The sequence below is a fragment of the Protopterus annectens genome, chromosome 7.part0 (genome assembly GCF_019279795.1).
Source record: "Protopterus annectens isolate FY-2018-M chromosome 7.part0, PAN1.0, whole genome shotgun sequence".
Taxonomy (NCBI): domain Eukaryota; kingdom Metazoa; phylum Chordata; order Ceratodontiformes; family Protopteridae; genus Protopterus; species Protopterus annectens.
This window is the reverse complement of record NC_056739.1, coordinates 1,654,123,153-1,654,138,152: the sequence shown is the minus strand read 5'-3', so window position 1 is coordinate 1,654,138,152 and position 15,000 is coordinate 1,654,123,153. Positions and strand designations below refer to the sequence as shown.

The 15,000-nt window shown below is 37.1% G+C and overlaps 1 protein-coding gene across 1 annotated transcript in view; it reads left to right on the top strand.

The window, feature by feature from the left end:
* The window catches only part of SEMA3B (semaphorin 3B), an 898,347-nt gene that overhangs the window by 415,213 nt on the left and 468,134 nt on the right, over positions 1-15,000 (top strand). Inside the window, exon 4 of the mRNA XM_044078181.1 lies at positions 8,946-9,008. Within this exon, the coding sequence (XP_043934116.1) occupies positions 8,946-9,008 (63 nt within the window). The remainder of the gene's footprint in view (positions 1-8,945; positions 9,009-15,000) is intronic.

Here is a 15,000-nt window from a genome sequence, read left to right as displayed (position 1 = left end):
CTCCCACATCCCAAAGACATGCTGTAGGTGGATTGGACACACTAAATTAGCCCTAAGTGTGAGTGCGTGCATGTGTGTGCCTTCTGTGGAAGGTTGGGTGTCGGGCTGGCAACTCAACACTGTAAAACTCTACTGCCAATCATGAGCAGACGGTGATCCACTGTGGCGACCCCTAACCGGGAAAAAGCTGAAAGAAGATGTTTTTTGTGCATTGTTTTGTGGTTCATCTCAACCCAGGCTGAGCCTGTAGTTGATCATGCTTGATCAGTGCTCTACTCTGATAAATAAATATAAACTAAAATGAAAAATACTAACATGCTTTTACTGGGTGAATCTGAGACTGGGCAAACACATGGTACAGGAAGCATTCAGTACTCCATTTTGCCAACTATCTCTCTTTCTTTGTATTTGTGTTGTCTTTGTGTTTGTATATGTATATAGAAGTGGGTGTGGGAAACTTTGTCTACACTCATGGGGTACATGGGATATATCCCAAACAAAAATTTTTATTTAGGTGCTTTTTATTGTCTTGTATTTCTGGAACATGGGTGGCATATAGTAAGGTAGATTTCTCTGTGTGCCACAGTTAGATAGTTAATGAGTCTTTAGATTTCTGAAATTGTTCAAAGGAGTATATTGTATTGGCAGATAATGTTGATTCCCTCAAGTAAGGTATCCTGGATCCCTTTTCCTGATTGTAATTGATAATGTTAGGAAGTGTTGTATAATGCATCATTAATATTACTAGTTTTTATTGATATTTACCTTTGCATCATTAGGATCCCCTACCTGGTGCTTGTTCTAGCAGCACTGTATTCTAGGCATAGGCTTTCAAAAAAAAAAACAGCTTGTGGATTGCTTCATAAATCAAGTAGAAGTCAAAATAGGATGACTATTTTATAAGGCTTTCTTAATAGTTTTCTGACAGGCCTCAAGATATGGTTTTATGACTTTACTGGAATCAGACTGGTGAAATTTTACATTGATGACTTCTACTGCCCATAGTTCTGTAATCATCGTGTGATTTTTATAATATGATTACACTTATTTTCTAATCATAACATATATGCATTTTCTCAAATTTCATGTGCCTTATTTATTGACACTGATTACTACTGTACCAGTTGTGTATTTTTTATACTATCATGGAAAAATTTGGCATCTTTGATGCTCCTACACTGACCCCATAAACAAGGAGCCTCAATCCTCACTACTGGCACCATTGAGGGCTGTACATGAGAGGATGACAAGTACACACTCAGTAAAGTACAATTTCCCTTAAGAGCACACAGAGATCACAGTCAGTGTGGGGCTGGTTTCTCCCTCTTTCTCCAGATCCCCAGTAAGACTCCCCACTGACACAGATATAGGGTTAAGATCTCAACTGAGGGGCCAAGACATCTAGCACCCTCTCTGTCCAACCAGTGCTTCATGTCCCTGCCCAAGTAGCTGACACACACACACACACACACACACACACACACACACACACACACACACACACACGCTCGCACACTTTGAGATTTGGTTTCTATACAAACACACATGCACACACATCTGGGAAAGGCTGGCAGAGGTTTATTAGCTATGTCCCCTTTGGCCCAGACTGTAAGGTAGTTTCCACTGCCACCAACCCCTTCTTATCAGCTAATATAAGACCCTTAACAAAAGGTGTCCAGTCCTACTGTGTAATGTTACTATTATCCAAATGGTAGTTTTGACCAAGAGCAGGCTATTTAGGAATGGCCTGTACAGTGTCACCAATACATATGCCAGTACTTTAAGAGCTTAAATATGTCTCAGAAATATCAGCCACAAAGATAGGTTTAAATATATTTAATAATAAATAATAAAATAACAAGACATTACTCAATAACTCAGCACAGTGACTTCAGAGTTCAAAATCACAGGAAATATTTTAAAACAACATTGCAGGACAGTCTCAAATAAATACAGAAAACATCTAAACTATTATTTACTATATTCCTATCTATATCTAAAAGAAATTACTGTACCCTGGCTACTTACTATTAGCAAGGCAAATGCCGAGAGTAGATGTTCTTGTTAGGCCCAAGACAAAATACAAAATACACTGTCTCCCTCTGAGAGAGTTCCCAGATTAATATCAAACATTACTGCTGGGTTAGCCTGGATGACAGCACTCTTTGTCACCTGACTTCAGTTCCCAGGCTAAACAGAAACTTAATAGAATTTTAACATCTCTGTGTTAAAAATACATATCTCACAGATGTTTGCTCAGAACTGTATAGCTACTAGGAAGTCATAAAGCAATAAAACACTTTACATTTTAAATCTAGTAATTACTATTCTTTCCAGACAATATAAAAATGTGTGGCTCTAGACATTGTGTCTGCTTCTGCGTTGAAACTGAGAGATAACATCTTTTGTTTATGGCCCAGCTATTAAGTAACTTAACCTCAACTATTCTTAAGTTTTGCAGGTTGATCTTTTGTGTTCCAGCAGTGTATGTGGTGGTTACAGTCTTGAACCTCAGTACATAACATACAGTTCTGTATAAATTATATCAGTATTCACAAATGACTTAGAATTATTTACAAAATTCCAGCTAGCTGGGCTGGCAGCATTTCGTTTTGTCACAGCATCTTTTATTGAAGTAATATCCTACCCAGTTTGGCAGTCATCAGCATTATCCAGCCATCTATAACCATTTTTTTGCTTTCAAATCTGAGAAAAATATCACAAAAGAAACTGACCCAATAAAGTACCCCTTGGGACACAGCTGCTAACCCCATAAGGATGGACAACACACTTACAAAGAATCCAAAATACAAATCAATTTTCAACAGAATCTAGTTAAGTATTGGGTGTTGCAGCTAATGGTATTAAATGCAACTTTATTCACATCACTTACATCATAGGCTGAACATGATTTCCTAATGAAATTCTTGTGGTTTGATGATCACTACATAAAACCGCAATAGCAAAACCTCAGAAACATTTGAATACTAAGCATGTCATATTGTAGCAAATCACACAAAAATATTTTTTTTGCAGTCAGGCAAACCCTCCACCTTCTCATGTAGAGAGCTTCTCCCCTGCTTATTTATACCAAATCCAAGATCACAGTATCTTAGGAAAAAGGGAAATCCCCAAGGCAGCACAATCCTGATCTTAATGTAACATCCCTGGAATCACACAGTAGTGTTCAACAAAAAGGTGGTTGATCAATAATATATCAATATTAAGCCCTACACCAACTGAATTCATATCTGATAGAAACGTCAATAATGTAGCAACAGTCCAAATAAGTGTGTGTGTTTGTCATGCAGTAGATGAGAGTCCCATTCAGCACTGATTTCTTTCTATGTGACCATTACTTGCAAATATAGGTTCTGCGTCTATGTGTAGCCTTGAATGGGATAAAGTTGTTATTGAAAATAGTTGAATGAATATGTTTACAATCTGTACTGCTTTTTGTCTCCACTTAGCCTACTCTTCTACTCTTCTCAACAATATCAGTTTCTTTAAATCTGGGCTTCCATCTCCTACCATGATGACATTTTAGCAGTAGGTATTGCTAAATCCCTTTATTTCATATATTTCATTTAAATGCTTGCCAACTGGTCTCTTAAACATATCATTTAAGAAGCAAACTATATTTCTGGTCAATTTTTGATCATTATGCAAGTACAAGTGAGTTTCTGTCCAAGACAACTTCCCTCCAAGTTCTTAATGAGCCAGGGCTCAGAATTCTATACCAGTTCTACAGTCCCGCTTCGATTTCACAATGTAGTGTGTGAACTTTGCAACTGGAGCAAGCAGACCAAGAATATTAATATGTATGTTAGTTGGCTTGGTCTGTTTTTATTGTTATTTATTGACATTTGATAACCGAGAAACTTCAACTGGGTAGAAGCTCATTTTAGTATTACAAAATATTTTAAGAACAATAATTTTACAGTCTTAAAAAATAATACAAAGAAAAACAACTGTAGTTTAAATAATTATACCAAATTAGACATACTATGAAAACATTGGTTAAAAATGGATACAAGTTATATGATGATGATTTAATAGTGAAATGTTAGCCAGTTTATAGTGAAATTAAAGGTACGTTAGTATAATACTAAGAAGAATTGCAGTAAGGAGTAAGAAAAAAGCAGACTTATGGTATTTTTTTAGAGAAAGCCAGGGGATCAAAATTGGTAGAAGTAAGGAAGTGAGTGAAGAAGGGAGAGTAAGGACATGTAAGGTCCAAATAAGTATTAGTTCACCTTCAGGTCAACTTTGTTACTAACAGAGCATAATCAGTTTATAACCAATGCTGCGGTGGTACGGCGGTAGCGTTGTTACCTCACAGCAAGAGGTTCTCCTGTTCGATTCTTGGCTTGGCTTGGGAGTGCCTTCTGTGTGGAGTCTGCATGTCCTCCCCACGGTTGTGTAGCTTTCGAAAGACATGCATGCGTAAATGGGCATGCCTTCGTTAAAGGTTGGGCGTCGAGCTGCCACCTTGGCATTTCGTAAAAATCTACTGCCAATCATTAGTGGACCGGAGTTCCACTGTGGCGACCCCTTACCAGGAAAAGCCGAAAGACAAGCAACAACAAAGCAATTAACAGAGAGGTATAAAGTTTAACTTTTCAGTTTCACTCACACTCTCTTCACTGCTCTGGATCTTTTTATAGCCAGGTCTTTTATCCTAAGTGAGGTAGTGAGATCCATTTTCCTAATCTGTACAGCAGATTCTTTCATTTTGTGGAGATTGTTAATGTCTTGCCATATCGGCACATGCTTCTGCGAATGAAAGAGACATTTAGTACAGAAAACAAATACCACACAGATAACTGATTTAATCCAAAAACTAGAGCATTAGAACAAATCTAAGCAAATAAAGAGATATTCAATTAGACAAGGGAAACTAAGTGCTATCTTAAGAAAATATTTTGGGGAAATGGCAGTTTATTGTGAAAGAAGTGTGGAAATTGGAGGTTTACTGCTTGCAAAGGGTGCCATCTCAAGGGAAAGTATTTAGTGCTTGAACAATAGTTTACCACACAGGAAAGAAAGTGGTATGGATAAAGAAAAACTGGCAAAGAATCCTGGCATCATATAGTACAGAAGAGAAATGCAAGTGTTGACCAGTAAACTAAGAGTTTATTGCCCAGAATTGTCCTACAAAAGGAGTCTCAGTACTCAGGAAAAATACAGAGAGGGCCAGTGTTAGATATGATACACTCTAAGAGTGCCATACTAACAGAAAACAAGTGAGAGAATGTGAAAGTTATATTTGGGGATAATTTTTTACAAAGTAAGGGTGCAATTGCAAATGTTTCACACTTTGAAAGAAAGCCTTTGACAGGGTAAGAATGTTTATTGCACAGAAAATAATATTCTTAGTAAAGATGGGTTTAATACAAACCAAAACAGGATCACAGAGAAAGTTTGTGTGACTTTTAGTGCAGAAAAAGAGATTTACACTGCACAAAGAATGTTAAGTACAAAGAAATAATGACATGGAGAGACATTATATACTTACAGAGCATGCAATATTTTGAGATTTAATAAATTACAAAAGTAGTATGTTTTATATGAAGAAAATCTAGAAGTGAGATTTAAGGTATAGAAAGTATACTAAAGCATGGGGGATTTTTAAGATATATGAAAAAAATGTGTGACAAACTGGGGCACTAGTTAACAGTACTGCCTCACAGTAATGCTAGAGTTTGATTGTGAGCTTGAGTATTTTCTGTGTCCAATGTGCACAGTTCCCTGCATCTGTTCTGTTTTATGGAAGTTTCATTGTACATCATAATGTGCTGTAAGTGAGCTAGCAGTCCTTCAAACTGACCATAGTGCACCTGTGGTGTGTGAATGAGTGCATGCTTCCCATGATAGACTGGCATTCTATCTGTAATTATTTTCCTGTCTTGTGCCTATGGAGTGCTGGGATTGACTCAGCTTTCCTTGCAGCCCTGAAGTGGATAAAGCAGGTAAGCTGAGAAAGAGAGGATGACCACTGAGAATGGTCCAGAAGAGAGGAAGTTAGCCAGAGAAACTAACACAGACAGAAAGAAGAGAATTTCTGGGAGAATGCAACTGCAATGCAAATTGTAATACTAAAAGGAGGATTGCAACTTAGAATTTAGGTTTTCTACTGACAACTATATAATAAAATGCCAATAACAGGAAAGTCAAGGGAAATTATTTTATTGAAGGTGTAATAGAAATTCAGTCTTCATTGCATTGTTTCTTAAAAGCTAGCTCCTACAAATTGGAAGTTAGAGTGTCTTCATTCAAAAACCAGCTTAGGATTCCTTTATGTTACTTAGGAAAGCTAAGTGACCAGTGGATGGCATTTACGTAATATGGTTGTACTTATTTTTTGGATTTCTACCTGATAATCATCAGCACCCCTCCCCAACAGTGAGCCTCAGCCCATTCACTTCCTGTCAGTGGTAATGTGATAACTGGCTTGTGTGAGAGCTGACTGCAGGGAATGACCATCTGGGCATTTATGAAGACTGTTTGGTACTGCAACTGTATGTGGATCATCAGCCTTCTGTAACCCCAGCACCAACTCAGACCAACTCAACAAGCAGCCCAACCCTAAAGGGGTGGACCAACCTCATAGTTTATCCTGTCTCTGCAACAGCCTATACTAATAACACTTCTCCCAGGATGCTGAGGGTATGCCTGAAGCCTGTATTAATGCCAACAGCAGGGGCATTTTCTCCTTAAGCCTTAAATGCACACCTCATTTATTTATTTATTTATTTAACATTTGTTTACCGGGAAAGACCGGCTGGGACATAACCCATTTTCAGCTGAGGCCCAGGGAGACACACTGCAGATCATGGAACTCAGGGGTGATATGAGCACCTGCATCTCTGTGTGAACCTATTCTACTGTCCATGTGCATGGACATGATGCATTGCACACTTTAATGATTATGAAATGCACCCAGTAACAAGAACCATCACTTCCTTCCCTCAGGAGAGCAAGCCAGCATTGGTCACTCACTGCTCACCATCTACCACCTGGGTCACTCAGTAATCAAACCACTACTCAAACTCAGGTCATCTGGAATATAGTCAGGGGTATATCCCTGTAAAGCACAGGTCTGGCTGGCATAATTCATTATGTGTAGTTGCTCTTCCTTCCTGATTTACAGCTAGCCAGTTGCTAACTCATACTTATTCTGTTAGTCATTTAGTAGTGTTCAACGATTCCCTGTAGGTACAATGACTCAAACAGCCATTTTATGTCTTTCTAATGTTAGAACTGCAAAAGGGTACTTGGTCATAAGATCTTCATCTAGAAATGTATGTTCTTGTCATGAACAAAATTTTCAGATGATCTTCGATTTCTATTCTATTATATAACTTAATATTTTGATTTACAACAAATGATTTTTTTTTTTTTTTTTTTATGGGAAGCACTAAGCCAGATATGTGGCAGTTTGGACAATGTACCATAACATTGAAATATGGTTCATCCATCCCAACCAGCTACTACACAGGCATATAAATGATTCTTTCCAGAAAGATGTTTATGTAAAGTCCAGTCATTGTTTTATAGTAATGTGTATCAAAACCATAGTTTATGTGAATCTGTCATATGATGTGCATTCCAAAAATGTCATGCAAATGATGATCAAAAGCTGACGAGGTTATCCATTTCACACGGTAAACAGCAGATCAAACCATTATAGTTTTAGAGGTTTATATCCAGAGTTTCGGTATGCCATTTTGAGACACCCACCAACTGGAAACTGATGAACTGTTTCATTGCCACTGTGCAGTTCTCTGCTAAAAGGTAATTCTAGAGTCACAATGTAAAATAGTATTTGTGGTAAAATTCTTCTATATTTGTACTACTGCAAGTATGTAAAATAATGCCATATGATGGATATGTTGAGAAATTAGGATAACATTTTGGAAATAAGTTACAAACCTGAAGTGTGTTTGGCAAAAGTAGCCTCATAAGCCTTAGAATTTCAGAATTTGAATTGAAACTTAAAGACTATAGTTGTTTCATAGAAAAGCATAATAAATGTGACAACTGTTGTAATTTACATCCTGGCTAAAATGCTTGTCCCCAGTCCTAACGAGCATTGTCTTTGCTCTGTAAGAATAATCATTGATGTAATACATTTTGTTGTTGTTGATGTTTAGTCCTTAAGGTCAATATTTAATGTGGCAAATATAATCTCATAAATTTGCATTTTTCTGGACTTCCTTTCTTTGACCACCACAGTATTTTGATTGCTGTCTTATTCATATAGCAAGACAGATGGTGTAAGGGATAAATATTTGCTCTGATCACATCAAACATAGAGGTCGTAGAAGAGTCCAGAGCTGTCTTGCTTTTCAGCACATCAAAGATGAGCACATTTTGCTTTTTCAGCTTAAGTCATTTTCTTCTGTCACTGAGATACATATTTTCTGTGAGCTGTACCATGATGTATATAGAATTTGTACTTATACAAGCAATTCTTCCCATTTATAAGTGCAGAAGGTGAGGGGGTTCCTACAGTAGATGCTGAAGTAATACTGTTCTGCATTTATATGAATAGTTTGCATGTGCTGGTTATCCTACATAGTATTTTCCAGTTTATTCAGTTCCCTGTATTTTAGATATAGTATTTTTTTGTTCTGGGAAGTGCCACAACTCCTTTTCGCAGTCAAATTTATATTGAAGTACAATAACTGAAACAGCATTATTACTGCCCTGAAGTCAAATGAGCAGGCAGTCTGAAATGATGCTCTGACACGCAGAAACACAGCTGCGCAGAACACAGCATCAGCCAGGTGCATCTGATACAGTCCTGTAGATCAGGAGACAAGTTATTCACTCCCTGAAGATACCATTCATTCAGCTAGAGGGTTATGACCCTAACTAAAATTCTTTGTATCAGGTTACTGCTCTCACTAAAATCTGTCATGTTCAATTTTTTTTTGCAGATTCATTGGCCAGCTCCTGTGGAGTGGAGAGAGGAATGTAATTGGGCAGGCAAAGACATCAATGTAAGTAAATGCCCTAGATTCAAATACAGTAAACTGTATAAAATGTGTGTGTGTGTGTGTGTGTGTGTGTGTGTGTGTGTGTGTGTGTGTGTGTGTGTGTGTGTGTGTGTGTGTGTGTGTGTATGTGTGTATGTTGATTTACATGCACATGTGTATGTTATATTGATTTCTATATATTTATATGTATATCTATATAACTATATATATATGTATATATATAATGTGTGTGTGTGTGTGTCTGTGTGCATTTGTGTCTGTATATGTGTATACCATAATACAAGCACTGTGTTTCTTAAGTGAGTACACTCTCCTCCCCCTACATTATTGCAGATTATACCATGATCCCCCCAAAACGTGCACGCTGATTGGCCAGCGTGCCCGTTGTAAATCGAGTTATACTAATGGAAAAAGGTCCGGTCGCCCGGACTTTTTTCCATTAGTATAACTCGTTTTAAACACTGTCGCTATGTTAAATGGGTTTAACATGGCGAGACAGCTTTAAAATAAGCAACGGAGATCTCCGTTGCTTATTTTGCTGTCTCGCCATGTTAAACCCATTTAACATAGCGAGCATTTAAAACAACGGAGAAAGCAAGATCTCCATTGCTTTTAGTGTCTCGCTATGTTAAATGAGTTTAACATAGCGAGACAGTTTAAAATAAGCAACGGAGATGTCCGTTGCTTATTTTAAAACTGTCTCGCTATGTTAAACTCATTTAACATAGCGAGACATTCGAAAAGCAACGGAGATCTTGCTTTCTCCGTTGCTTTTGTCAACTCTGATGTACTGCGCGGCGCAGTACATCAGAACTGCCGGATGCCAGACATCTGCGGAAGGGCAGTAAACAGGCATTATACTATGCCATTATTTAAGAAAAGTAATAGTTTCTTTTCTTAAATAATGTCATGGTATAATAGCAATAACCCACTTCTGGGTGTGGGTAATGCTAAATTTACCCACGGTTGGCTTTGTTTGGTCCCTTGGGCTTCGCCCTCGGGACCAAACCACGCCAACCATGGGTAAATTTAGCATTACCCACACCCAGGCATGGGTTATTGCTATATTGAAGTAAAACTGAAACCCCATGTAAGATCATTTCAGTACATGTGAGCACTGCTCATGAGGACATGAACTACAGTCTGGAATTGAGCTAGGGTAGCAGCAACCACTGTAGTACTGATCTTAAATTGGCAATATAGCACAGAAAGTTAATGTTGCAAACTAATAACATACTTCATCTCGCAGACTTTGATCTGATTATTTCAATCTCCTGTTTCACAGTGTGTGACTGAACAAGCAACTTAGCTAGACAAGTGTGCCCATGAACAAGCCACTTAATGTCATCAGTGCTTATGGGTGTGAGCAAACCACTTTGTGCCAGTACTGCTGTGAGGAAGCTACTTAATTTCATCAGTGCTCAAAAGGTGCTCAAAGAAAGATTCATCCGTGCCTTTCTAAGTGTTACCTGAAAATATCAAAAAATCTATTCAGGTAGAGGGGGGAGGAGAATCTGATTCTGATGATGTCTTCTTTTCTGTTAGAGGAGGCCCAGATCTCTCATGCTCAGAGCACAATTAAATGGCCATATAGACAGAGCCACTGGTTGTTGCCTTTCACAAATGCAGGACACTAATACACATTAGTATCACTTGCACAGTTTTCCTGCTTGTCTCTCCCTTTCCATTTCTCTGTCTTTCTCACTCATTTATTACAGCAGTTAATGTTTTATCAAATACTAAAAAGACAACAAAAATATACCATTTATATAAATGTATTATATTATCTTCCAGCCACGTTTTGCCACTGGTTGTGTTGACATAGTCAGACAAGTGAATTAGCATAGCATACCTTTTTTTTTTTTTTTTTTTTGCTAAATTGATTGTACATTTAAAGCTACTAAGAAATGTAATATTGACTAGACAGATAAACAAGTCCTTGTATAGTTTGAAAAATCCTAAGCATGTGTTTTGATGGTAACTGCATGAAAGACTTACAGAATGCAGTGACAAAGCTCCAGTTATTAGACATTTTTTTCATTATACACCTTACTATATTTCAGAGGCAGACGCTAGGACAAGAGATAGCGAAGCTTTCTGCAGCCGGTCTGTGTGTGTCTGCCTTGTGCTACTGACATGAAAATTAAATCAAGATGTTGTAGCATAAGTAAGAGCCCTCAGTTATGGCAGTGGAGATAGAGAGATATCATGTCTCAGACTCCCACAACAGTGTGCATTGTGGCCTCCTCAGCATCAGTTACAGTGAACCACAGAAATATAACTCTAGTAGTGCTGGATTAGCATTTTGGCAGGCTGCAAGCTGTGTATGTGTAAGGAGGAGCATGGTGGGAGTGGAGGGTGAGCTAGAGTTCAATATTAGAAAGGGAGAAAATTAAAACATATTAGCAAAGCTGAACAAAGAGGGAGTACTTAGCAGATATTAACATATGCTATGCTTTATAAGAAGAGTACTGCGTTTCATTTTGTATTGCTTTTTACTGACATCTACTTCCAGAGTTCTAGTGTTAACTTTTGTAGTGGAGAGAATGTTTCTGGCAATGTAGCAAGAGACAAATTTATAAAGCATTTGAAAAACAGAGATAACAGCACACGAGAGATGAAATATGAAATATAAAATGGCTTTATATATCCAGTTGCATGTTGCAGGCAAGGTCATGCTAAAATGTTATTGTCTTATAAAAGCAGGAAGAAAATCCATACAAAAACTTCACTTTTAGGTGCAATTTTGACTGCATAGCTTAGCATTTACTCATATCAGAAGACTGCCAGAATATGTCTGGCATCTAGTCTGTTAAAAATTCCAATTTTTTTTTTTAACATATACCTATACATATATAACATAAACTGGTACAGCCACAATAGTCATGCAGCTGCTAACAATAATTAGAAAATGAGCTTTGATAATAAGCAACTCCCGCTGGGCAGTCAACATTCAAGAGGTATTTAAATACACAGACATAGCGGTAAAAAAAATGTGTGCCTCCTTATGGCAGTAAATTTTTATGCTATAAAAAAAAAAATTCTGAGGACACCATTATTGTTTCCACACTAAACAATTATACTTTTACAAACTCGGTAGATGTGTGTTTATTGCATAATTTAAGCAAATTGCTTGGAACACATCTTTCTTCAATTTTCAGCAAAATCTTGTGTTTATAGTAATACCACCAAACTGTGTTCAAGTCAATGATGTTACCATAAGCAGGGGTCATTGCCAAAAATCCCAAAGGGTGTATTATTCAAAGTAAGTTGTTTAAAATGTACAATAAACATACACCTACCAAGCACCTTCAAAGTTAAATATGCTCAAAGGTGTACACACATTTGGAAGTAGAAGCCAAGCACTCAGTTCAAACGTTGTTTAAGGAACAGCCAAAAGTAGCAATGCTGCAAGCATTCTGACTATAACGCTATAGATTTGTCCCTGTGCTGTTTGCACTTTCAAAGAAATCTGTAGTACTTTTAGAATTGCCCTTCTTTCTTGGCAAAATTATGCACAAATGGGAAGACTGTATCTCAATGCTATTATAATGAGCGCATGTTTCTGTATGTGAGTATGTATGTGTGTGTGTGTGTGTGTGTGTGTGTGTGTGTGTGTGTGTGTGTGTGTGTGGTGTGTGTGTGTGTTTGTGTGTGTATATGTGTGTGTAGCAGATTTTCTAAATTATTTATATTTTAGATCTAATATACTTTCTGAACAACAATTACATCATACACTACACCGACTTTCAAACATTAGCAGGCAGAACTATTTTAAATCAAATATATATATATATATATATATATATATATATATATATATATATATATATATATTTATTTATTTATTTATAAGTAAAACATGTCCAAAACAACTTAGAAAAAAAAAATTCTAGTAGGATAATGCTTGACAAGGTGAGCATTACAGGGAAATATTGTACTTCCCATGGATGGAGAACCTCTCAGGCTGTGACAGTGGGCTTCTCATTACCGGTTTGCTTTCATTATTGCCCTGTAAATTTGCCCCAATGGTTTTTTTAACTTAATACCTGATGCATACAATAGTAATTTTGGGCATTATTACTTAATTAGCAATATGCATTCAACTTTGTCATTGTTAACTAAAAATTAGTTCAAAATTGTTACACATGTCAACTTAGCAATTGCTGTCTCTATAGTCACAAGACCATGCTATACAGGAAGGCGAGAATTCAGAAATGGTTATATTCAGCCAAGTCTTCTCATAATTAGGCTTCCTGTCATGGTAACCCTTTCCAAATCAGAGAATACTCTATTCCACTGATTTTCCATGAGTGGGAGCTTCAGCACAGAGGGCAGTCCTATCAGCCATGGTAAATGGTAAGGAGACAATTTGGTGGAGCACCTAATGCTAATTATCCATGTTCTATCCTGCAGAAATGCCTGTGGTTAACAATACACCCTGATGAAAAAAAATTCACTGTGCTGCATAAATTACCATGGTCAGTAGGAAAATTTAACTCTGACAAAAGATGGCGGTCATCCTTTAAATTCGGTAGAAGTAGTCACAGCGCATCTAAGTTCAGTGGAGATGTGGTGCTGTGGAGAGTATATGTAAGAGGAAGTGTTTGTGTATGCCTGAAGGGGTATGAATGGAAATGAATGAATGTGTTTGTGAGTGTTCATCTGCTTGGTTGGTTGCAGTAGAGGTGTTAGGTAGGAGATCAAGAGTATGGACGTGTGTGTGTGTGTGTGTGTGTGTGTGTGTGTGTGTGTGTGTGTGTGTGTGTGTGTGTGTGTGTGTGTGTGTGTGTGTGTTGACAGGGCTATCATCACTAATGATAAAAAATGCAGTTCAGAAACATGCAGATGAGCTGATAATAGGTCTTCCATTCCTCATTGTGGCTAAACTGTCTATGATTTGTATTTTTCATGGATCATGTAAATTAAACAACCTGCAGTAGGCCATTTACGTAACAGCTGGTAATTTTTCTGAATTCTAGGAGGAATGTTTTTCAAGTGTGATTTATCTTGGAAAGAGGAAATCAGATGTGAGTTTTATGCAAGTTCATATACATACATATTTATATACATATACGGTCCCATCTGGAAGTTGGACTTTTCAGAAAGTTTAACTTCATATGGTCGAGATATGATCAAGTTGAAGCAATTGCTTGGAGATAATGGTATGGTATGATCATGGTATGGTGGGGATCAGGGATTTTACACTTTCCCTAGTGTAGTGTGATCTAGGAGTTAGAATATAGAATTAGCAAGGGGTATGAGGGTTGTGGGGGAGGGGGTTGCCATCCTGTAAAAACACAGAGTTTTCTTATTTTTTAAAGCTTTCCAGGTAACAGAGATTCAGTCATAGGGTCTTGACCGTATACAGTCTGATGTAACAACATAGATCCATATCCATATATAAATATGTATATACCGACATACACATATATATATATATATATATATATATATATATATATATATATATATATATATATATATATATATATATATATATATATATATATAAATATATCTTGTTTTTTTTTTTTTTTTTGAAGCCTAAGCCTCAAATGTGTGTCATTATTTAATGACTTCAATCCCAAAGTGCTTGCCAGAAAAATACATCTTTTGTGAGGAAAAGAAAAAAAACATGAGTTAAAAATATGGCAATCTTTAATAATCCAGACAGCTGAGAGGTACGACTGTCAGGATTTAAGGAGGGACAGCACAGATATACAATGAAAATCAGGTGCATTTCTATTTCTTTAGTTTTGCAGACACTATCTGATTTTTCTTGTATTTTGCTTTGTTCTCCATAGCATATGTCAACATAAAAATCTGGTACTTCAGCGACTTTTTCTGTTGGTATAGACGTGATTTACAGTGGGCACACTGGTTGGGCTGACCAATCAGCTTGCACACTTTTGAATACTAATGAGAAGGCTGGAGTGAACGTAAAGACAGGAAAGATGGAAAACTAAACAGAGAAAGGAAGAGCTAGAGACAG